The sequence below is a fragment of the Hordeum vulgare genome, chromosome 2H (genome assembly GCF_904849725.1).
Source record: "Hordeum vulgare subsp. vulgare chromosome 2H, MorexV3_pseudomolecules_assembly, whole genome shotgun sequence".
Taxonomy (NCBI): domain Eukaryota; kingdom Viridiplantae; phylum Streptophyta; class Magnoliopsida; order Poales; family Poaceae; genus Hordeum; species Hordeum vulgare.
This window is the reverse complement of record NC_058519.1, coordinates 531,713,089-531,732,289: the sequence shown is the minus strand read 5'-3', so window position 1 is coordinate 531,732,289 and position 19,201 is coordinate 531,713,089. Positions and strand designations below refer to the sequence as shown.

Genomic DNA, 19,201 nt, shown 5'->3' with positions numbered 1-19,201 from the left:
TGATAACACTAGTACAAGAAAACAAACTACCACTTCTTTTGGTACTGTAGCAAACTTGAATTCCATCTATATTGATGATGGGCTACTGTATTATCACTTTCCCATGGCCAGTACCCCCCGATACTAACCATAGTTTCATCAAAACAAGCAACCAACTCAACAAAAACAAAATCTGTCAAAACAGACCAGTCTGTAGCAATCTGTATACTTCGTATACTTCTGGTACCTCAAAAAATCTGAAAAATTACGAAGGCCTGGGGGAAAAGCATATCAATCAGCAGAAAAAATAATCAACTCAAAATCTCTTTCTGAATAAAAATGAAAAATCATCTCGTTAGCAAAAAGTTTCTGTCTTTTTCAAGCAGGATCAAACAACCATTACCGAGACTAGTCATAAAGGTTTTGCTTGGCTCAAACACAAAAAGAAACACAAAAAACACAATCACAACAGAATTATGAAAGTGTGGACGCAACAAAACAGAAAGAAAAAGATAAATTCATTGGGTTGCCTCCCAACAAGCGCTATTGTTTAACGCCCTTAGCTAGGCATAGAAGCGACAGAATCACGTATCGTCGTCTTTGGTGCTCAAACCATAAGTGGCCCTCATCATGGATTCATAAGGCAATCTTATTTTCTTTCTAGGAAAGTGTTCCATGCCCTTACTTAAAGGAAATTGAAATCTAATATTCCCTTCCTTCATATCGATGATAGCACTAATAGTCCTTAGGAAAGGTCTACCAAGAATAATAGGGCATGTAGGATTGCAATCAATGTCAAGCACAATGAAATCCACGGGTACATAGTTCCTATTTGCAATAATAAGAACATCATTGATCCTTCCCATGGGTTTCTTGATAGTATAATCAACAAGATGCAAATTAAGAGAACACTCTTCAATCTCATTTAAACCCAGAACATCACATAAAGACTTTGGAATCGCATAAACACTAGCCCCCAAATCACACAAAGCATTGCACTCATAGTTTTTTATTTTGATTTTTGATGGTAGGTTCCCACTCATCATGAAGCTTTCTAGGAATAGAGACTTCCAATTCAAGTTTCTCTTCAAGAGCTTTTATCATAGCTTCGACGATATGATCGGTAAAGGCTTTGTTTTGGCTATAAGCGTGTGGAGAGTTCAACATGGATTGCATCAAATAAATGCATTCAATCAAGGAGCAACTATCATAATTGAATCCTTGAAATCCACGGTAGTAATTTCCTTACTACTCAAAGTGTTAGCGTCTTCTACTCCACTTTCAATGCTTTTAGCATCAAGATAGATGGACTCCGAATCATTGGGGGCAATTTTAAACCAAAGTGGATTCATATCCAGCCCCATAATCATTAGGTTTGACACAAGAAAACAAAGATTCAATGGGAGTCACACCAAGCACTTTAAGATCTTCGTGATTCTCATCACGAGAACACGCCTTTTTAAGCCATTCATGTCTAGCACGAATTTGGGCAGTTCTTTCTTGGCTCTCAATCATGGAAACACGCATAGCTTTCAAAGTTTCATCCATGTTGATTTTGGGAGGAGCACATCTAACTTTCAAAGCATCAACATCACAAGAAATCCTATCCACGCTCTTAGCCAAAGCGTCAATTTTGAGTAGTTTTTCCTCTATGGACGCATTGAAAATCTTTTGAGAGTTGATGAACTCTTTGATATTACTCTCTAGATCAGAGGGTAATCTATTGTAATTTCCATGAGTATTGTTGTAGGAGTTGCCAAAGTTATTAGAGGAGTTACTAGGAAAAGGCCTAGGAACATAGTTTCCTCTAAAGGCATTGTTGTTGCCAAAATTATTCCTACCAACAAAATTAACGTCCAAGCTAGCGTTGCTACTCTCAGTCAAAGAAGACAAAGGCATATGATTAGGATCCAAAGGAGCACTTCTACTAGCAACCAAATTCATTAACTCATCCATCTTAGCACTCGAGTTAATTTCTTCTATAGCGTGTACCTTCTTACTAGTAGGTGACCTTTCAGTGTGCCACTGAGAGTAGTTTGTGATGATGTTGTCTAAGAGCTTTGTGGCTTCTCCCAACGTGATTTCCATGAACGTTCCACCTGAGGCGGAGTCCAAGATATTTCTAGAAGCGAAATTAAAGCCAGCGTAAAAGATTTGGATAATCATCCAAAGACTCAAGCCATGAGCGGGACAATTTCTAATCATTAATTTCATTCTCTCCCAAGCTTGTGCAACATGTTCATGATCAAGTTGCTTGAAATTCATGATATCATTACGGAGAGAGATGATCTTAGCCGGCGGAAAATACTTGGATATATAAGCATCTTTGCACTTATCTCAAGAATCGATACTATTTTTGGGCAAAGAAGAAAACCAAGTTTTTGCGTGATCTCGGAACGAGAAAGGAAAAAAGCTTCAATCTAATCACATCATTATCCACATCTTTTTTCATTTGCATATCGCAAAGTTCAATGAAGGTATTGAGATGGGATGCGGCATCTTCACTAGGAAGGCCAGAGAATTGCTCTTTCATAACAAGATTCAGCAAAGCGGCATTGATTTCGTATGACTCCGCACTAGTGGCGGGAGCAATCGGAGTACTAATAAAATCATTATTATTAGTATTCGAGAAGTCACAAAGTTTGGTGTTTTCGTTCATGGTGACTTCAGCAAGCAAGCAAGCACACAAGCAAACAAAAAGCAGGCGAGATAAAGGGCGAACGAAAAGAGCGAACGAAAAGGCGAACGAAAAAGGCAAATTGGTGAAGTGGGGGAGAGGAAAACGAGAGGCAACTGGCAAACAAAGTAAATGCAAGAGATGAATTTGCGACACCTACTTGGATGAGTTCTTGACTTGATCTTCCTCCCCGACAACGGCGCCATAAATTCTTCAGCTATCCCATAGGCAACAGCGCCAGAAGTTGACACGTTGACAGAAGCTGGGCTTGCATTGGTTCTTCCCTTGAAGAGGAAAGGGTGATGCAGCACAGGAGCAGTAAGTATTTCCCTCAGTTTGAGAACCAAGCTATCGATCCATAAGGAGGGTCTCGTCAAGTCCAGAGTACATGCGCAAACACAAACAAGCTTGCACCCAACGCTTCAAAGGGGTTGTCAATCCCTTCAAGATTGTTTGCAAAGTGATATCTGAAGGCGGAAAGTGCAACGAAGTAAAAAAGTGTAAGGCTGAAAATATGGTGTGGAGTAGACCCTGGGGGTCATAGTGTTCACTAGAGGCTTCTCTCAAAATAGCAAGTATCACGGTGGGTGAACAAATTACTGTCGAGCAATTGATAGAACCGCGCAAAGTCATGACGATATCTAAGGCAATGATCATGCATATAGGCATCACGTCCGAGACAAGTAGATCGATACTTTCTGCATCTACTACTATTACTCCACACATCGACCGCTATCCAGCATGCATCTAGTGTATTGAGTTCATGATGAACAGAGTAACGCTTTAAGCAAGATGACATGATGTAGAGGGATAATCTTAAACCAATGATGAAAACCCCATCTTTTTACCCTTGATGGCAACAACACGATGCGTTCCTCGCTACCCCTTCTGTCACTGGGTGAGGTCACCGCACGGTATGAACCCAAAACCAAGCACTTCTCCCATTGCAAGAATCATAGATCTAGTTGGCCAGACAAAACCCACAACTCGAAGAGAATTACAAGGATATGAAATCATGCATAAGAGAGATCAGAGGAAACTCAAATAAGATTCGTAGATAATCTGATCATAAATCCACAATTCATCGGATCTCGACAAACACACCGCAAAAGAAGATTACATCGGATAGATCTCCATGAAGATCATGGAGAACTTTGTATTGAAGATCCAAGAGAGAGAAGAAGTCATCTAGTTACTAGCTATGGACCCGTAGGTCTATGGTGAACTACTCACGCATCATCGGAGAGGTCATGGTGTTGATGAAGAAGCCCTCCGTATCCGAATCCCCCCTCCGGCAGGGCACCAGGACGTGCCCCAGATGGGATCTTGCGGAGACAGAAGCTTGCGGCGGCGGAAAAGCGATTGCGATGATCTCTTGATTTTTTTTGGAATTTATGGGATTATATAGGAGAAAGATGTAGGTCAGGGGATCTCCAGGGGGCCCACAAGCCTGGATGGCGCGCCCCCTGGCCACAGGGTGGGGGCTTGTCGGGGCCCTGGAGCTCCTGTGGCTTGGCTCCCAAGTTCTCCGATCTTCTTCCATTCCCAAAAAAATCTTTTCAGGGATTTTCTTCCATTTGGACTCCGTTTCAAAATCTCCTCTGAAAGGGGTCAAAAACATGGAAAAAACATGAACTGGCACTTGGCACTGAGTTAATAAGTTAGTCCCAGAAAATAAATAAAAAGCATGCAAAACATCCAAAGTTTGACAAGATAATAGCATGAAACCATCAAAAAATTATAGATACGTTGGAGACGTATCAGTGAGTTACATGATCTCATGGTCATAGGAATGAATACTTGACACGCAAAAAACAATAGCAACAAAATGACACAATCACATGCTACGTTTATAGTTTGGGTCTTGTCCATCACATCAGTCTCCCAATGATGTGATCGAGTCATCAAGTGACAACACTTGCATATGGTTAGAAAACCTTAATCATCCTTGATCAACTTTATAGTCAACTAGAGGCTTACCAGGGACATTGTTTTGTCTATATATCCACACATGCATTTATGTTTTCATTCAATACAATTATAGCATGGATAATAAACGATTATCTTGAAACAGGAAATATAATAATAACTATTTTATCATTTCCTCTAGTCCCGAACTCCCTCCCTTTCCCCCCATCCTTCTTTGGTGCCGCCCTGCCCTGATTCGGGCCATCGACGGCCTGCTCCGCCCTACCCATTGACAACCTCGCCTCGGCAGTGAAGGTCGAGCCGGTCGCAATTCGGACCGACGACAACAAATTTTGGTGTGTGGCGTCTTCTTCCGACGTGAGACGACGGATTTCGATGAGTTCCTGGTATATTCCGTCCAGTTCCGCGGCGGCACGTCTCCTCCGATGAGGTTTGAATGGTCTATGGGTTGAACTATATACTGCCTTTGAAACTGTACATATGAGGTTCTCGCGGATGAATTTTTAGTGCCCTTTAAAAAATTTAAGGGTCGGACGAGTTTTATGGGATATGCTGGACGCCGTTTTTCGACCAAAACTATAAAACACCTCTTTTTTGCGGGTTTGGTCGCTTTTACGGGGTGTGCTAGAGATGTTCTTACTTGAAGACTCGAGTGTCGCTCCCGCGGGCGGTCCGAGAGTAAACCCTAGATGCCGCCGCCAACACCACACTACCAACCCTCATTCCTTCGCCATCGCTCGCAAAGCCCGCGTGGCATGGCAGCGGTGGTGCTTTATTCCACATCCTGTTTTGGGGCTAGGCAATGTTGGTCGATGGCCTTAGTAGGAGCTCGTGCGGATTCCTCCTCGAGGCAACACGACGTTGGTGGGCTTGTGTGCGCTGGTGCAGGCAAACGAGGGCGGGTGGTGGTGTGGCATAGCCATGTAGAGAGGTGTCGTGATGGCGTGTTGAGTGTTCGGACGCCTCGAATTTTGCGCCTAGTTATCGCGTAAGGGCCCCGATCCGTTAGAAGAGGCAACGATGGTGGAATGCTTTAGCGGGCGGGCCTAGGATGCTTTTTAGGGCACACATGTGGTGCGTTGTTTGAGTCCTTGTTGCATGCCATGTATAGACTGCGGATGGGCGAGATGTAGGGTGGTTCTTGCTCGTCATGAAGGTGGAAGGTAGGATGGACTAGCTGGTTCATGAAAGCCGTACTCCGCCTGTGACCGGAATGGCGGTGCTTGCGTGTTGTGAAGGTGGAAGGTAGGATGGGCTAGCCAGGTCAGGAAAGTCGTACTCCGCCTGTGACCGGAATAGCCAATGAAGACACGGGCATTGTTTCCTTGCCCAGGGCATCATTGTTGCAGCTCTTTCCTTCCCTTTCCCAACATGTTATAGGGGAAATCCTAGATTCGGTCTTCCGGATAGGATGATGTTGCAGTTCTCTTCTTCCCTTTTCCAATATCCTATGAGAAAAACCCTAGATCTGGTCTTTCGCAACTGATGATGATGTCGCTATTGGCTGCACCAGAAGTTGTGTTGGCATCTCCGTGGGGGCAGCACGAGTACCCTCCACACACACTCAATGTCAGGCAAGTTATATCAGACAACCTCGTGGGATCATCGCAACATACGTTTGCTCTATGAGATATAGATTCCCTCTTTGATGTCATTGGTTTTCAATGATATGCTTGTGGCAGTCTTGTGGATTTCATACCAAACATGGACTGATACATCGTTTCTTTGGTGTGCTCTCTGACAGCGGCGAAGAAATTCGAGTGCCCAACGGGGTGTGTAGTACTCCTTTCTAATCAATGGATTTGACACCTCTTCCGCCAACATTCGAAAAAGAAGGTTCAACGCAGAATACAAGTCGATTTGCAACGTAGGCACAAAGAAATAGAAAATTACAACAAAACCCTTTGGGTACATAGATGTTGACACGCGTCATGAGTTTTGTCTCGAACTACCACGATAACTTAACTTTCAAATTCTAGGTTAATAAGGGTAAATTAGGTTATCTAAATGTTTAACTAGATGAACACAATTTATATGACAAACGAGCTCAAAGCAAAGTACGCTATCAGTCCACGGTGAAAATAATGACTTGCAGTTGGAAAGGCGGCCTACAAATAGTCCCTCATTTTTTAGTTTGGCTTTTGAGAATCCTATCATTTTTGTTAGTGATGGAGAGATAAATGGCTAGCAAGAAGGGCCAACCCCGAGTGCGGAGCATACAGAAGTAAGTCAAACATGTATATCTAAAATGGGTCGATTTTTGTTGTTGGGCCGGAATTTTGTCCTTTTTATACAGCCTACAAATCACAGTATTTTTTTCATCAAAAATCACAGTATTTTTAAAAGTTTTTTCACACATTCTTTTGAACCACGTATAATTTTTCATGTACTTCCTCCGTTTTTAAGTATAAGTTTTTTTAGATATTTCACTACGAACTACATATAGATGTATATAGACATATTTTAAAGTATAGATTCATTCATTTTACTTTGCATGTAGTCCGTAGTGAAATTTCTAAAAAGATTTATATTTAAAAATGAAGGAAGTATTTGTTTCCATTTTTTCTAAACTGTAAAAATTTAATTTTATACTTTCTCTGTTTCAAAATAAGTGATGCAAATTTTATATTAAATTAATACAGATTTTATACTGAAACAGTGACACTTATTTTAGGACGAACGGAGTATTTTTTAAATATCGAGCTCACCGGAGCTCGGTCTCCATTGGCACGGGCCAACGCCTCGCTACATCGCGTAGCCCATGGCCATGATGTACTAATACTTAGCCCAATCACCTTCCGGCCTATCCAGTTTGCACGTTCCCGAAGGGATCAGTCGCTAGAGAGATCTGAAACCTAACCCCCCTCTTACTTCTCGGCTGCCGGAGCCCACCACGCAGCCGCCGGGAGAGGTAGAAAACAATGGCGGCCGCCGCGGGTGACGGCGGCAGCATCCCGCGGAAGACCACCGGAGCGGAGACACCTTCCGCCTCTGACCCGCCCGTACCCCGGAATATCATGCCGCACGAGGAGTGCGTCGCCGGCGTCCGCTCGGCTCTCAAAGGCACGCGCTTGCTTACGCCTCTACTCACCCACCGCCGCTTCTTTCTTCCTCTCGACATGTCCGTGAACTCCATCCCCTGACTCGCCTTGTCGATTTTGGTGGGTAGATCCGATGGTGCGGTTCCTGAGGGAGCGGATGGAGAAAGCCGGGTGCACCGTGTGGCCGATGCTGATCCGGGCGGCCACCTGCGCCTCTGCCGGGGGCTACGCAAGCCGCGAGGGGGTATGCTGTTCTTTCATTCCCTTCCCCCTTAGTATCGTTGCTTTTTGGTTGGCACTCACTTACAAGGGTTCATGTTGGCAATCTAATAATTTGCAGTGCCACTATGTTTGGAGATAGAAAATGTCTGTGATTGTTCATAATTCATAACAATTTGTGCAAACTGAGCGTACTATGGTCCCTAATTTTGTAAATTACAGCGCTTTTGTTGTTTGGATACATGTTTTAGCAAAAGATTAACGAACTAGGATATTGTTGCGTTGTCAAGGTTTGGTTGAGGAGATAATTTGTCTTGACTGAATCCTGAGAGCATTCACTTGGAAGAACAACCAAAATTGTGATTTTTTCTTAGGTGTTAGAGCATCTCTAACAGATGATGTACAATAGGGTAAGTGCCCAAAAAACTGCTTTTTAGGCCATTTGACCCCAAAACAGTGCCCCAACAGATGATGTATCTGTAAATGGTGCTGCAAACTTTTTGGGGCAGCTCCATATTTTGGCCCCAAGTGCTGCATATCACTCCACCCGGTTGCCGCAAAATACGTCAACAGCTGTGCCCAGCCCAACTGTCACTCTTAAAGTTCCCACCGCCGCACCCACCTCTCCCCCGCCACCACTACCGCCAGGATCTTGCCATTCCACGCCACAACCGCGAGCCCGCCATCCTTCCTGGGCCCAGCCGTGACTCCACCGCCCAATCCCACCGTTTCGGACAGCCGCAACAGCCTCGCCACCATCCTTGGTTCGGGATCCGCCGCCGCCTTGGATTGCGCTGATTCTGGCCATTTGCCGCCCCTTCGCCGCCCTTAATGGCCACCGTAGCAGCACTGCTCGTCGTTGAGGTCAATTAAGGGCCACCTCGACCACCACTTGTCTGCGTCAGAGCTTTTGGCTTTCAAACGACGCGGCGACGCCGGAGGTTCGAGAAGACCAACCCATATCCATTTCTAGCCAGCGCGGCGACCACCTCGGCCCCGATAAGCAGTCGACCGGATTTCTCCTTGCACACTAGGTGTTCGACCAAAAGCATCAAAGGTAAAAAAAAACAGTTTTTTGTTTTTTTGTTGTGATATATGAGTAGATTGGAATGGAAAGTATTGTGTTGTAAATGAGTTGCTTTGAATCCTCTCCGTGGGATGTTCCTCGTCCTCCGAAGAATATGAGATGAACGAAGACAAGGATGTTGCTTTGATCATGACGATGTACATGGATAAGAACAAGAGGCCGAAGCATGGTGATTCCATTGTCGACCGTGAGATGATTTGTAGGTTGAGGCAAGATGGGCACAATAGACTGATGGTCAACTATTTTGGTCAAAATATGGTGTTTCCAGAGTGATAATTTCGACACCGGTTTACAATGTTTTTAAAGCGGTAAAACGAAGCAGGCGGGGGGGGGGGGGGGGGGTGTCTCACTGCTTAAGCGATAAAGCTTAAAGCGAATACCTGATGGGCACTAGAATAGAGTACCATTTAGTGAGACATACATATGCATACGTACCTTGATTATAATCCACCTGTGAGCACATATGCATTAGTAGCCATTATTCTAATCCATCCACTACGCAGTAAGCACTAAGCAACTAGCCAACTACTATAAGAGAGGCAGCAACAGCACGTAACAGCAGAGGAGCAGGAAAGGGATGACAAGCTGGTGCAGATATGAGCATGGAAGAAAGAGCAAAGGTAGGGGAAGGGGGAGACGAGAGGGCAGGAGCTATACATTGTGGTTGTGCAAGGCGAGAGGGGAGGAGCTGCAGCCGGAGAGGAGGGGGAGGAGCTGTGACCGGAGAGGAGGAAGCTGGTGCAGATCTGAGGAAGCTGCTGCCAGAGTAGAGAGGAGAGAGTTGAAAGCCTGGAGATTTGCACGCTCTGGTTTTGGTTCTCGCTCTTTCTATTCCCTCCTGTAACTGTTTCACATATGAGCCCAGTTTTCCTGCCCTTTGTGTTCCCTCCCAGCCCTTTTTTCCCGCCGGAAATCTCTGTTCCCCTGTCTGGCAAGTCTAAGGCGTCCTCTCTGCACTAAAGCGCCAATCAGGACGCCTAAGCGGGCGCTTCAGATGCTTTAATGTCTAAGGCGGATGCCTTAGACACATGTCTGAAGCTGGATGGACGCTTTGAGCCTGGAGGGTGCTCTAACGCTTAAGCGTTACTATGAACGCTTTACAAACAGTACAGACTTTTGGTTGCGTTGGCTAGTGCATGAAGCTTAACATGGTATCAGGGCCTAAGTTGCTGAGTTCAACTCCTGGCCTTTGCAGTTTATCCAAAAGTTGCTGCCGCCCCCTCTGTGTCCATGTATAGGTTTCTTGAGCCATACCTCTGAATCTATTAACGTGTTGACTTCCCTCGTCACACGTGGGAGGGTGTTGTTGAAGTGTATATGTGGATTAACTAGCCCTTTTCATTAGTTCGGTCTTTTGGTTGCGTTAGCTAGTGCACGGAGCTTAACAAGTGCTACTCTTCCCTTCCCCCTTGCCCTCTCCCACTTCTCTCTCCTCCACCGCTGTAATGGCAGCTGGCACTGCTGTTCATGGTCTCTCCCGGGGGGGGGGCACCGTGCCCCGATATCAGCCACCTCATTGCGGTTGAGCTTAACGATGGGCAATCCCTTCCCTCTTGCTTGTTCTTCCTTCTTCACCACACCTTCCTTCTCCGCTGCATGCCACGCTATAAGCCACATCAAATATTCGCGCGGTATATTTTTCCATTATGTATTGTATGATTATCCCTTAACTAAGATGGTATGGACCAAGTTGTCGGCTAACCATTATAGCAGTCTTGTTGTTTTCCCTCAATAGTATTTTCTTTCTTTATTGTTCCTTCATAGTATATTAGTTACCAAGCCAGTGTAATTGCCTGACCTATGTATATTATTTTCCTCAAAATTCTTTGATTGGCCTTGCATCATTCTTTGTGGGTTCTATTTCAAGTGAAATACTGACGAGAGAACTACTCTAATAATTTCCAGTTATTTATGTCCAGATAGAAGTTTGCTGTAATCACATGGAATATCCAGATCAGATAACTCAGACTGTAATTCATGAGTTAATACATGCTTATGATGACTGTGTTGGCAAGAACATTGACTGGACGAACTGCGCTCACCATGCTTGCTCTGAGGTATCCAAGTGCTTGTCACATAAATGGTGGCATGTTACTGTGCCACATAAACTTATGTTTTGTTGCGAGTTATTGGTAATTAATTGGCTTACATTGTGTTGTTCATTATTAGATTCGAGCTAATCATCTTAGTGGCAATTGCCATTACAAACGTGAACTGATGAAAGGCTTCCTGAAGATAAGGGGGCATGAGCCAGTAAGTTTTTTTTACAAAAAGCAAAGCTGCCTTTTTCTGTCTTGTTATTGAGCTCATACCACATATGACATTGGTTTTCTCTTTGCTACGTGGATCCTGTCTTCTCTAGTGTTTTTGTAGCTTCCAAGCTCCATACATCCATCGTCTTCAGTTCAATCAAACTTCTGTTAGCAAGTTACAAACTTGAATAATTAAATATTAAATATATATAACCATTATTGGCATTTACTATTGGTATTCTTACAGTTTCCATGTGGTTCTCGACTTGTTAGCTAATGAGCGTACTTTTCGTATTTCTATTTTTATTTTTCCAATTGAATGTTTATGTCTGCTGTGACCTTTTCTGCATTTCTGAAGGAATGTGTTAAAAGACGTTCGCTGGAGTCTGTCAAGAACAACCCTCACTGTTCAGAGGCAGCTGCAAAAGATGCGATTGAGGCTGTATGGAATATATGCTACAACGACACACGCCCGTTTGACAGGGCTCCATGAAGCGCAAACTGTTGGGAGAGTTTTGTGTCCTTTCAGATGGCTCTATGAATTTCAAGCCTGTGGGACCCACAGTTTAGTTTCCCTTGAGACGGGCCCCATGAAGTACAAGCCTTGTTGGGACAGTTTAGTTTCCCTTCAGATTGTACTTCAGCAGAGCTTTGCAACAAAATCCAGAAATTTTGCGCCGAACCAAAACTTTGAATGTATATTAGTCCAAACAATGTACTACAGATTATTCCATGCAATTGAATTCTTTTGCATGACACATTGTAACAGAGTTCACTGAGCTCAAAATAAGACTGGGCGTAACTGATTAATTCTTTGCCAGGTAAATATTGCTTAAGGCATTCCCTTCTTTCATCCTTTTTTGAGCTTTGAACCTTCTGGAAGTGCATTTAGAACTACAGTAATTCAAGCCTGGGTTATTCTACCAATACCATTTTTCTGCATTTCAACCTCCAACCATGTCGATAATACATTCAAGCCTGTGTATAGTCAAAATAGAAAAATACATTCAAGCCACTGTCGTGCTATATTCACAATTTTAATAATCAGGTCCCAAACTAGCATCGACAGTATGATGCTATATCCACTCAGGCGAACGCATTTCGCTTTTGCAAAGTATCAGGGCACCAAAGTGTCAATAGGCAGCAACAACTCCACCCCTGTTTCAGCTAAAGACAAGGCGAGCACGGCTAATCCAGCTACAATACACGAAGCTACAAAGACTAGCTACCCAATGACGCCGCGTTCATGAGTGGCATGCCGATCTCGACAACAAGTAAAGAAAGGCAAAGGAAACCAAATCCCCAAAAAATGTTTGCCCTCGATCAAGGTATGATCCATCCATCCTAACCATCAGTGACTGTCAGGCTAGGCTAGCCTAGCGTAGCTAGGTGGCCACTTTCACGAACTATCAGGGTACTTAAAGCGGCATCAGTGTTTCAGCAGCCTCTTTTTCGGTTTAAAAACTGCCCTGAGGACACCCAATCCCATCAGGCTAAGCTAGTGTTAGCACAACAAATATGATTTCCAATCCTAATGAAGCTTGGCAAATCAGCATGGTAATCTTTAACTAGCTAGGCCATGAGGCTACTGAAGAACCAAGCTGCTTCGACACAGGGCTAGCTAACTAAACAAAACCCATGCTGAGAGCAGCACCTTTCATTCATGGATTCAAAACCACACTGCACCCCACTCCACTGCTCCATGTAGTAGTAGTAGTTAGTACCACTAAACACTAGTTAATCGCGGCTTCGGTACTCGCGTGAGCGAGCTGGTTAAACAAATTCCATGTGGCGCGGCCGAGTGGAGCTCACGTGAGACGCCATTAAACTAGCTGATCATCGGCTCACGGCCCCAGAAAAGGGCAGCGCAGGTTAAACAAGGCCGGGGAGCTCCAGGAACTATAGATTCTTCCCGTGGGATGCGAGGACCAAGGCCAAGGAGGAGGAAGGGGACAGGACGGAGGTATTAAAATTCAGAGCCGTGTAAATCTCCTGTCCTTTGACTTGCGATGCTGTCTTTGCTCCAACGCCCTTGACCGCCTATATATATACTACACGCTGAACATACATACACACTCAGGTGCAGCAGCAGGTTAGCTGGTTGGGTTGAGAATCGCTTGAGAGGAGCAGCAGAGCACAAACGGGCGCGGAGAAGACATGAGGTTACTAGCTGGGATCGTGAGGCTTGTTGCTGTGGTGTTCATGGTGGTCGTCGGCTCATCGCTTCACCAGGCGGTAGGAGTTGGTAAGTCATCTGACATACTTTCTTACTTTCACTGGATCCTGAAGTGATTTTTTTGCGACTTGCTTGATGATCAGTGTAGTTTGTTCTGAAACTTGCTTTGCTTTTCTTCTTGCCTTGTGGATGGTGAAGGTGCTATCAGGCTGCACGACAGGAGGACGCACGGGGAGCAGTGGGCGGAGGAGAGGATGCAGATGAGGTCCTACATGACCATGGACTACTCCCGCGTCAAGCGGCGCACGCCCAAGCACAACTGATCCAGCAAGCTGGCTACAAGAAGCCTTCAACCCTCTTCACATCTAGGCTCCGGCGGCAGCAGCGACCGTCCGCTGAAATTTGATCCGCCTTCTTACGTCTTCAGTGTGTGTATGTATGTATCCGGCGCGCAGATGTGTGCGCGCAAATTTTGCCCCCTGACCAAATGTTAGTACTAGCCTAATCACTAGGATATATACATACGCAGTTATAGTAACTAGTAAGTACTCCTGTAACTTACACACACTGTATATGTGTGCGGAGTACTTACTAGTAGTGTTCATTTTGTTCTTTTGGTGAAGCTGTGCTTAATCTCCTGTAAGTTTTGAGGTGGTCATGTACTCAGCATGCATGTCAATCATAATGGAACCGGACAAGTCCACTGAAGGAGCATTCGCTACACCACACTGCTTGTCTCTTTGGCTGATTGATCGATTTAGTGTTCTTGGGTTGGCTAGCCGCACTTCACTGCTCCTCTCAGAAGATGACGACATGTAGCTAGGCAAATGCATTGTGTTGGGATTGCATTCGCCTGCCCTACACTAGAATATCCATTCGTGCGGATAGTGTTTTCAATCTTCAGAGGGGATTAGGGATGTCGCATCAGATGGCATTCTGCTTAAAGTTTGAACAGTATGAGCGCGCGTGCTGTGCTGTCAGCCTATCAGACACCAGAAGCGGCCCAGCTCAAAAAAGAAGAAAAGATACGAGAAGCGGCGGCCATATTTTTGGGACAATACTAGTTTCATATGCTCAACTACATCGCCTCTTCACAAGCTCAGCTCAGCGGCAACGTTTTCTTAAGAGACATTTTTTCTTTGCCACATTCATTAATTAAGAAGGGTGTTACATACCAATCGCACGGAGTTGACAAGAAAAGGAAAAACCTACTCCCGGCATCTTAACACCCAAGTGTTTAACTCCGGCGGCAACCCATGAAGCAGCCTCACTTGTGGTCAGAAGGATGATGATCGGTGGAGGGGTATGTTAGAGCGTCACAGCCGGACTGCTGAAATGATTGCTCATACGTCCGCTAACGCGTCCGGTCAGTAACCAGACTAAAAATAAAAAGAATGATTCAAACGGATCGCTTATATCGTTCTTATATGTCTGGTCTGTCTGCGAACCCACGTATCATCTTAAATATGAAAAGGATATAACGGCTTGCAGGCCCGCTCGATCAATCCGTCACATAGGACGCAACTTCATCCCGGATCATCTTTTTTTTTCTTTTTTTTACGGTGCTACGGTGGGCTTACGCCGGCCTGAATCAATTTATTAAATTAAAAAAAACAGTACATATTACAGAGAAGAAAGATAGGGGGGTGAAGGAGGGAGAACAGAGTACATGGGATTTATGTTACAATCTTTCTGAAAGATGAAACAACATGGTGCCCCAATCTCTAAGCAGGAGTAATGGCTGCTCCTTTGAGCATCTGTTGGACCAGAGAATGATATCGTGCTGCGGCACACGGACAATCAGGTGGATAGGCTGCAAATCCCCCTGAAAACCATTGCATTTCTTCTTTTTCAAATATTCCATAAGATGGCAATGATTATTGTGGAGTGAGTCTTGCTAGCATGGTGGACCTCCCAAAGCTGTCTAAAATTTGTTGGTGGCAAGGCAGAGATCGCTGATAGCTCTTGCCACAGAGGTCCAAGATGGTTGCACAGAAGGAATAGGTGTTCTACTGATTCGGGAGCAGGGCAGAACGGGCAAGAGCCAGAGTCCGATAGCCCTCTGTTGAAGCGTCTTTCGTTGGTGAAGAGCCTGTTCTTGCATAGAAGCCAAAGGAAAATTCTGCATCTATTGGGTGCATAGTTTTTCCAGATGGGCGAGGCAAAAGAACCGACGGGTTTGTTCGCCCAAACTGCCTTATAGGCAGCGTTGCAGGTGAGAGGCTTGCCACTGATCCGAGCCAGACGTTTGTCCGGAACCTGCACATTCAAGGAGATAGTTGCCAACATAGTACACAGATTAGCCAGTTCAATGTCTGCAGCATTTGAAAGTCTTGGGGCCAAATCAAGCTGCAACTGTGGGTTATTAAGCACGCGAGCAACAGAGGCCGAAGGCCGAAGAGAGTGGGAAAAAATGACGGGGAAAATTGTTGCAAGATTTTGAGTGTGGTTGGGAAACCATAGGTCAAGCCAGAAAGCAGTATTTAAACCATTTTCGATCTTAACCATAGTAATGGACCGAAAGAAATCAATCCCCTTAGCGATGTCCCTCCAAACATAAGATTGAAGGGGGTGAGTAGTGTCAATGTCACGGGTATCCGACCAGCCATATTTGGCCGTCAGGTGAGAGCTACTTGAAAATTGGCTGCTTGAGTGAAGTTTATTCAAGTGAGAGAGAAGAAGACAAGAGTTTAAGTGATGCAGAGACGAAAAATCTAGACCCCCACGTGAGAACGGAGCACACACAAAATCCCATGCCACTTTACACTGGCCACCCGATACTTTGTCCTGTCGTGCCCAGAAAAATGCACATCAGCGCTTATCGATTTCCTGAACAACGCCCATAGGCAGCAGAAGAGCCGACATTGCATAAATAAGGAGGGCTCTCAGAACCGCCTGGAAGGATCGATATGGTTGACTAGAGGGGGGGGGGTGAATAGGCAACGACCACTTTTTAATTAATCTTAGCAAGTTAGGGCAAACAACATAGGGGTTCACAAATATAACAACAATGGGGTGAACCGTAATGAAGCTAACAACGAGAGCTACTAAGACAAGTAAGAGAAAGACAACAACATAAGCATACACAAAGTAAAGGTTAGAGATAACCACAAGTGGAAGCAATGAAGACGAGGATGTGTTACCGAAGTTCCTTCCCTTTGACAGGAAGTACGTCTCCGTTGGAGTGGTGTGGAGGCACAATGCTCCCCAATAAGCCACTAAGGCCACCGTATTCTCCTCACGCCCTCGCACGATGCAAGGTACCGTGATTCCACTATAGGTGCCCTTGAAGGCGGCGACCGAACCTTTACAAACAAGGTTGGGGCAAACTCCACACAGAGCTTGGAGGCTCCCAACAAGACCACGAAGCTTCACTAGAATGGAATGTGGCTTCGAGGTGACCTCAACCATCTAGGATGCTCAAACACCCAAGAGTAACAAGATCCGCAAGGGATTGGTGGGGGAATCAACTTTTCTCTTGGTGGAAGTGTGGATCTAGGCCTTCTCAACCAATCCCTAAAGAATCAACAAGTTTGAATGGCTAGGGAGAGAGATCGGGCACTTTTGAGCTTTGGGAGCAACAATGGAGCTTGGGAGGGTAAGAGATAGGGTTCCACAGCTAGAAGAACCCTTTATATAGTGGGGGGGGGGGAATCCAACCGTTTTCCCACTCACAGCCCGTGCCTAGCTGTACTACCGCTAGCACTCCAGCGGTACTACCGCTGGGCCCCTGGTAGTGCATAAGCACTACCACCGCCAAGAAAGTCTTCGCAAAAAGGTCCGTCCACGTACAATCGCTAGGCAGGTGGTACTAAGCTCCTGGAGCGGTACTACCGCTGACCAGGGGCGGTACTACCGCCAGCTAGCGGTACTACCGCTAGCACTCCAGCGGTACTACCGCTAGGGCCAGCGGTACTACCGCTGGGGGACCATTTGCAAAGAAGAAAGAAACACCAAGGCGGGAGCCAATCCAAAGTTGCCGGCAAGGGGGAAAAGAGGTGAAGTGTGCGCGTGCAAGATTGATTCCACCCAAACCTTTCCACTACGGTTCCCCTCTTAATAGTACGACTTTCCTATGACTCAAATAAAGAGAATCGTAGAGAACACCGTGCTTCTGTTCCACGAAAGAGGGGGCGAGTCGTCTTGTGCCATTGACGTGTGTTATCTGAAATCTTAACACACACGGTTAGTCCTTTGCGGTACTGTCATCAATCACCAAAATTACTTAGGCATAAACTATGCCCCAACAATCTCCCCCTTTTTGGTGGATTGATGACAATACCGGATTTGCACAGTGAATAACATGTGAACAAAAAGATAGAGATATATGAAAAATAAGGAGCATATGACTCACAGCATATGATGGAAATAAATCTCACACTAGTTCATGTCTCACGGCAAAGATAGCAAAATAGAAGCAAACCAAGTTCGAAGCAAACACGAAAGATAAGCAAAGCTAAGCAAAGTTCAAAGCAAATCCAGCTCCTAGACTCTCTCTCCCCCTTTGGCACAAGACACCAAAAAGGGGCACACCTAACGCCACAGGTGGTCACTCCTCATCCTCATCATCTCCAGACTCGTCCGTAGCATCCGGATCGTCCTGCTCCTCTTCATTGTCCTCCTCCTCTGCGTCAGACCACTGGTAACCTTGAGCCCGCATCCAAGCAGACTCTGGAGTGATGTCGTCCTCTGATCCGCTGGAGATGTCAACATCAAGTGTCCTGAGGACACGCTTGTGCCGCTGATGATTCTCCTTCTGAGCTACGTGCGTCTAATACTGGCCCTTAGCCTGCATGCAGAAGAGAGTCTTCATCTTATCCTGCAGTTTCATGGCCCAAGATGGCATGGCAGAGGAGCGGGACTCAGAAGCGGTTCCTCTGTCAGCAGCAGTCTCTGTGTCAGTGTCCATGTGCTGAGATGAAGTTGATGGGTTGGCCCATTTGTCCTTGACGGGAAGTTTGATAGGATCGTGCACAAAGTAGCAGCCTGGATGTATAACTCCTCAAGCGGATAGGTGTCTTGCCACTTCTGACTGATATAAGCAAACAAGTAGGGCCCGTAGATGGGAACCTTGAGCATCATGATGCAGTTCCAGAGCTCAGTGAACATCACATCAGAAATATCAAGAGGGACAGACTCCTTAGTCATAGCCTCCTCACAGAGCAGTAGCATCTCAGCCATAGAGCCATGTACCTCGTCGAAGTTGCCAATGCGAGGAAAGAGGGTGTTGCGGAAGATCCGATGCATGATGTCCAGATGCCTGGGGAGCACACCTTTCTTCACATAGAGTTGCTGCAACCTGTCCTTGGCGGAGGCCCTATCAGTGGGAGCTGCAGCATGAGGACGCGACCCAAGTGAGTGTCAGCTCCCTGAAAATCAACCTTGAGAAATGCCATGAATTCACGCCAGGAGCCTGTCATCTTCTGAGTCCCAGTCATCCAAACCAGGGAGCGCTCGTCATCAGGCGAGAAGTGAACCGTGACATAGGGCAACAACATTAGGATCAAAGTCTGTCTTGAAGGAGATGATGTCCTTAATGCCCAGCTTGTCAATCAGAGAGAGAGCGTCACCAAAGTAGTCCAGGTTCCGCTGAAGGTGAGCCAAGTCAATCCACTGAACGGGAACAAAACTCTTCTTGAAATGCTTGATGATATCACGGTAGATCCTGCAGTGATCCTTTGCCCAAACATGCTCGACATTCTTGATCACAACCCTCTCTTGGAGATAGCGGTTTTGGTTGCGGAACCGCAGAAAGTCCTTAGGGGGCATGGTGCGAACGTTGATCCCCTTATCCTTGTGAGCGGTCTTCTTGAAGGCCTTATTTTTGGGTGGTAGACCTGA

The 19,201-nt window shown here is 45.6% G+C and overlaps 2 protein-coding genes across 2 annotated transcripts; both read left to right on the top strand.

Annotated features, from left to right (window-relative positions):
• The first annotated feature begins 7,395 nt into the window (after positions 1-7,395).
• LOC123427035 (mitochondrial inner membrane protease ATP23-like) lies at positions 7,396-12,010 on the top strand. The gene is made up of 5 exons (XM_045110967.1): positions 7,396-7,648; positions 7,755-7,870; positions 10,852-10,989; positions 11,102-11,185; positions 11,543-12,010. Exons 1-5 carry the CDS (start codon positions 7,507-7,509, stop codon positions 11,675-11,677), a joined length of 615 nt encoding a protein of 204 aa, XP_044966902.1. The 5' UTR covers positions 7,396-7,506; the 3' UTR covers positions 11,678-12,010.
• Positions 12,011-13,209: 1,199 nt separating this feature from the next.
• LOC123430437 lies at positions 13,210-14,081 on the top strand. Its single transcript, XM_045114309.1, has 2 exons — positions 13,210-13,429; positions 13,559-14,081. Exons 1-2 carry the CDS (start codon positions 13,342-13,344, stop codon positions 13,681-13,683), a joined length of 213 nt encoding a protein of 70 aa, XP_044970244.1. The 5' UTR covers positions 13,210-13,341; the 3' UTR covers positions 13,684-14,081.
• Positions 14,082-19,201: the final 5,120 nt, after the last annotated feature.

Excerpts from the sequence above, each read along its gene's own strand:
- LOC123427035 (XM_045110967.1), top strand. The coding sequence starts at position 7,507 with ATGGCGGCCGCCGCGGGTGACGGCGGCAGCATCCCGCGGAAGACCACC. Across the intron at positions 7,649-7,754 it reads CGTCCGCTCGGCTCTCAAAG|ATCCGATGGTGCGGTTCCTG; the intron begins GCACGCGCTTGC and ends TTTGGTGGGTAG. Across the intron at positions 10,990-11,101 it reads CTCACCATGCTTGCTCTGAG|ATTCGAGCTAATCATCTTAG; the intron begins GTATCCAAGTGC and ends GTTCATTATTAG.
- LOC123430437 (XM_045114309.1), top strand. The coding sequence starts at position 13,342 with ATGAGGTTACTAGCTGGGATCGTGAGGCTTGTTGCTGTGGTGTTCATG. Across the intron at positions 13,430-13,558 it reads TCACCAGGCGGTAGGAGTTG|GTGCTATCAGGCTGCACGAC; the intron begins GTAAGTCATCTG and ends TGGATGGTGAAG.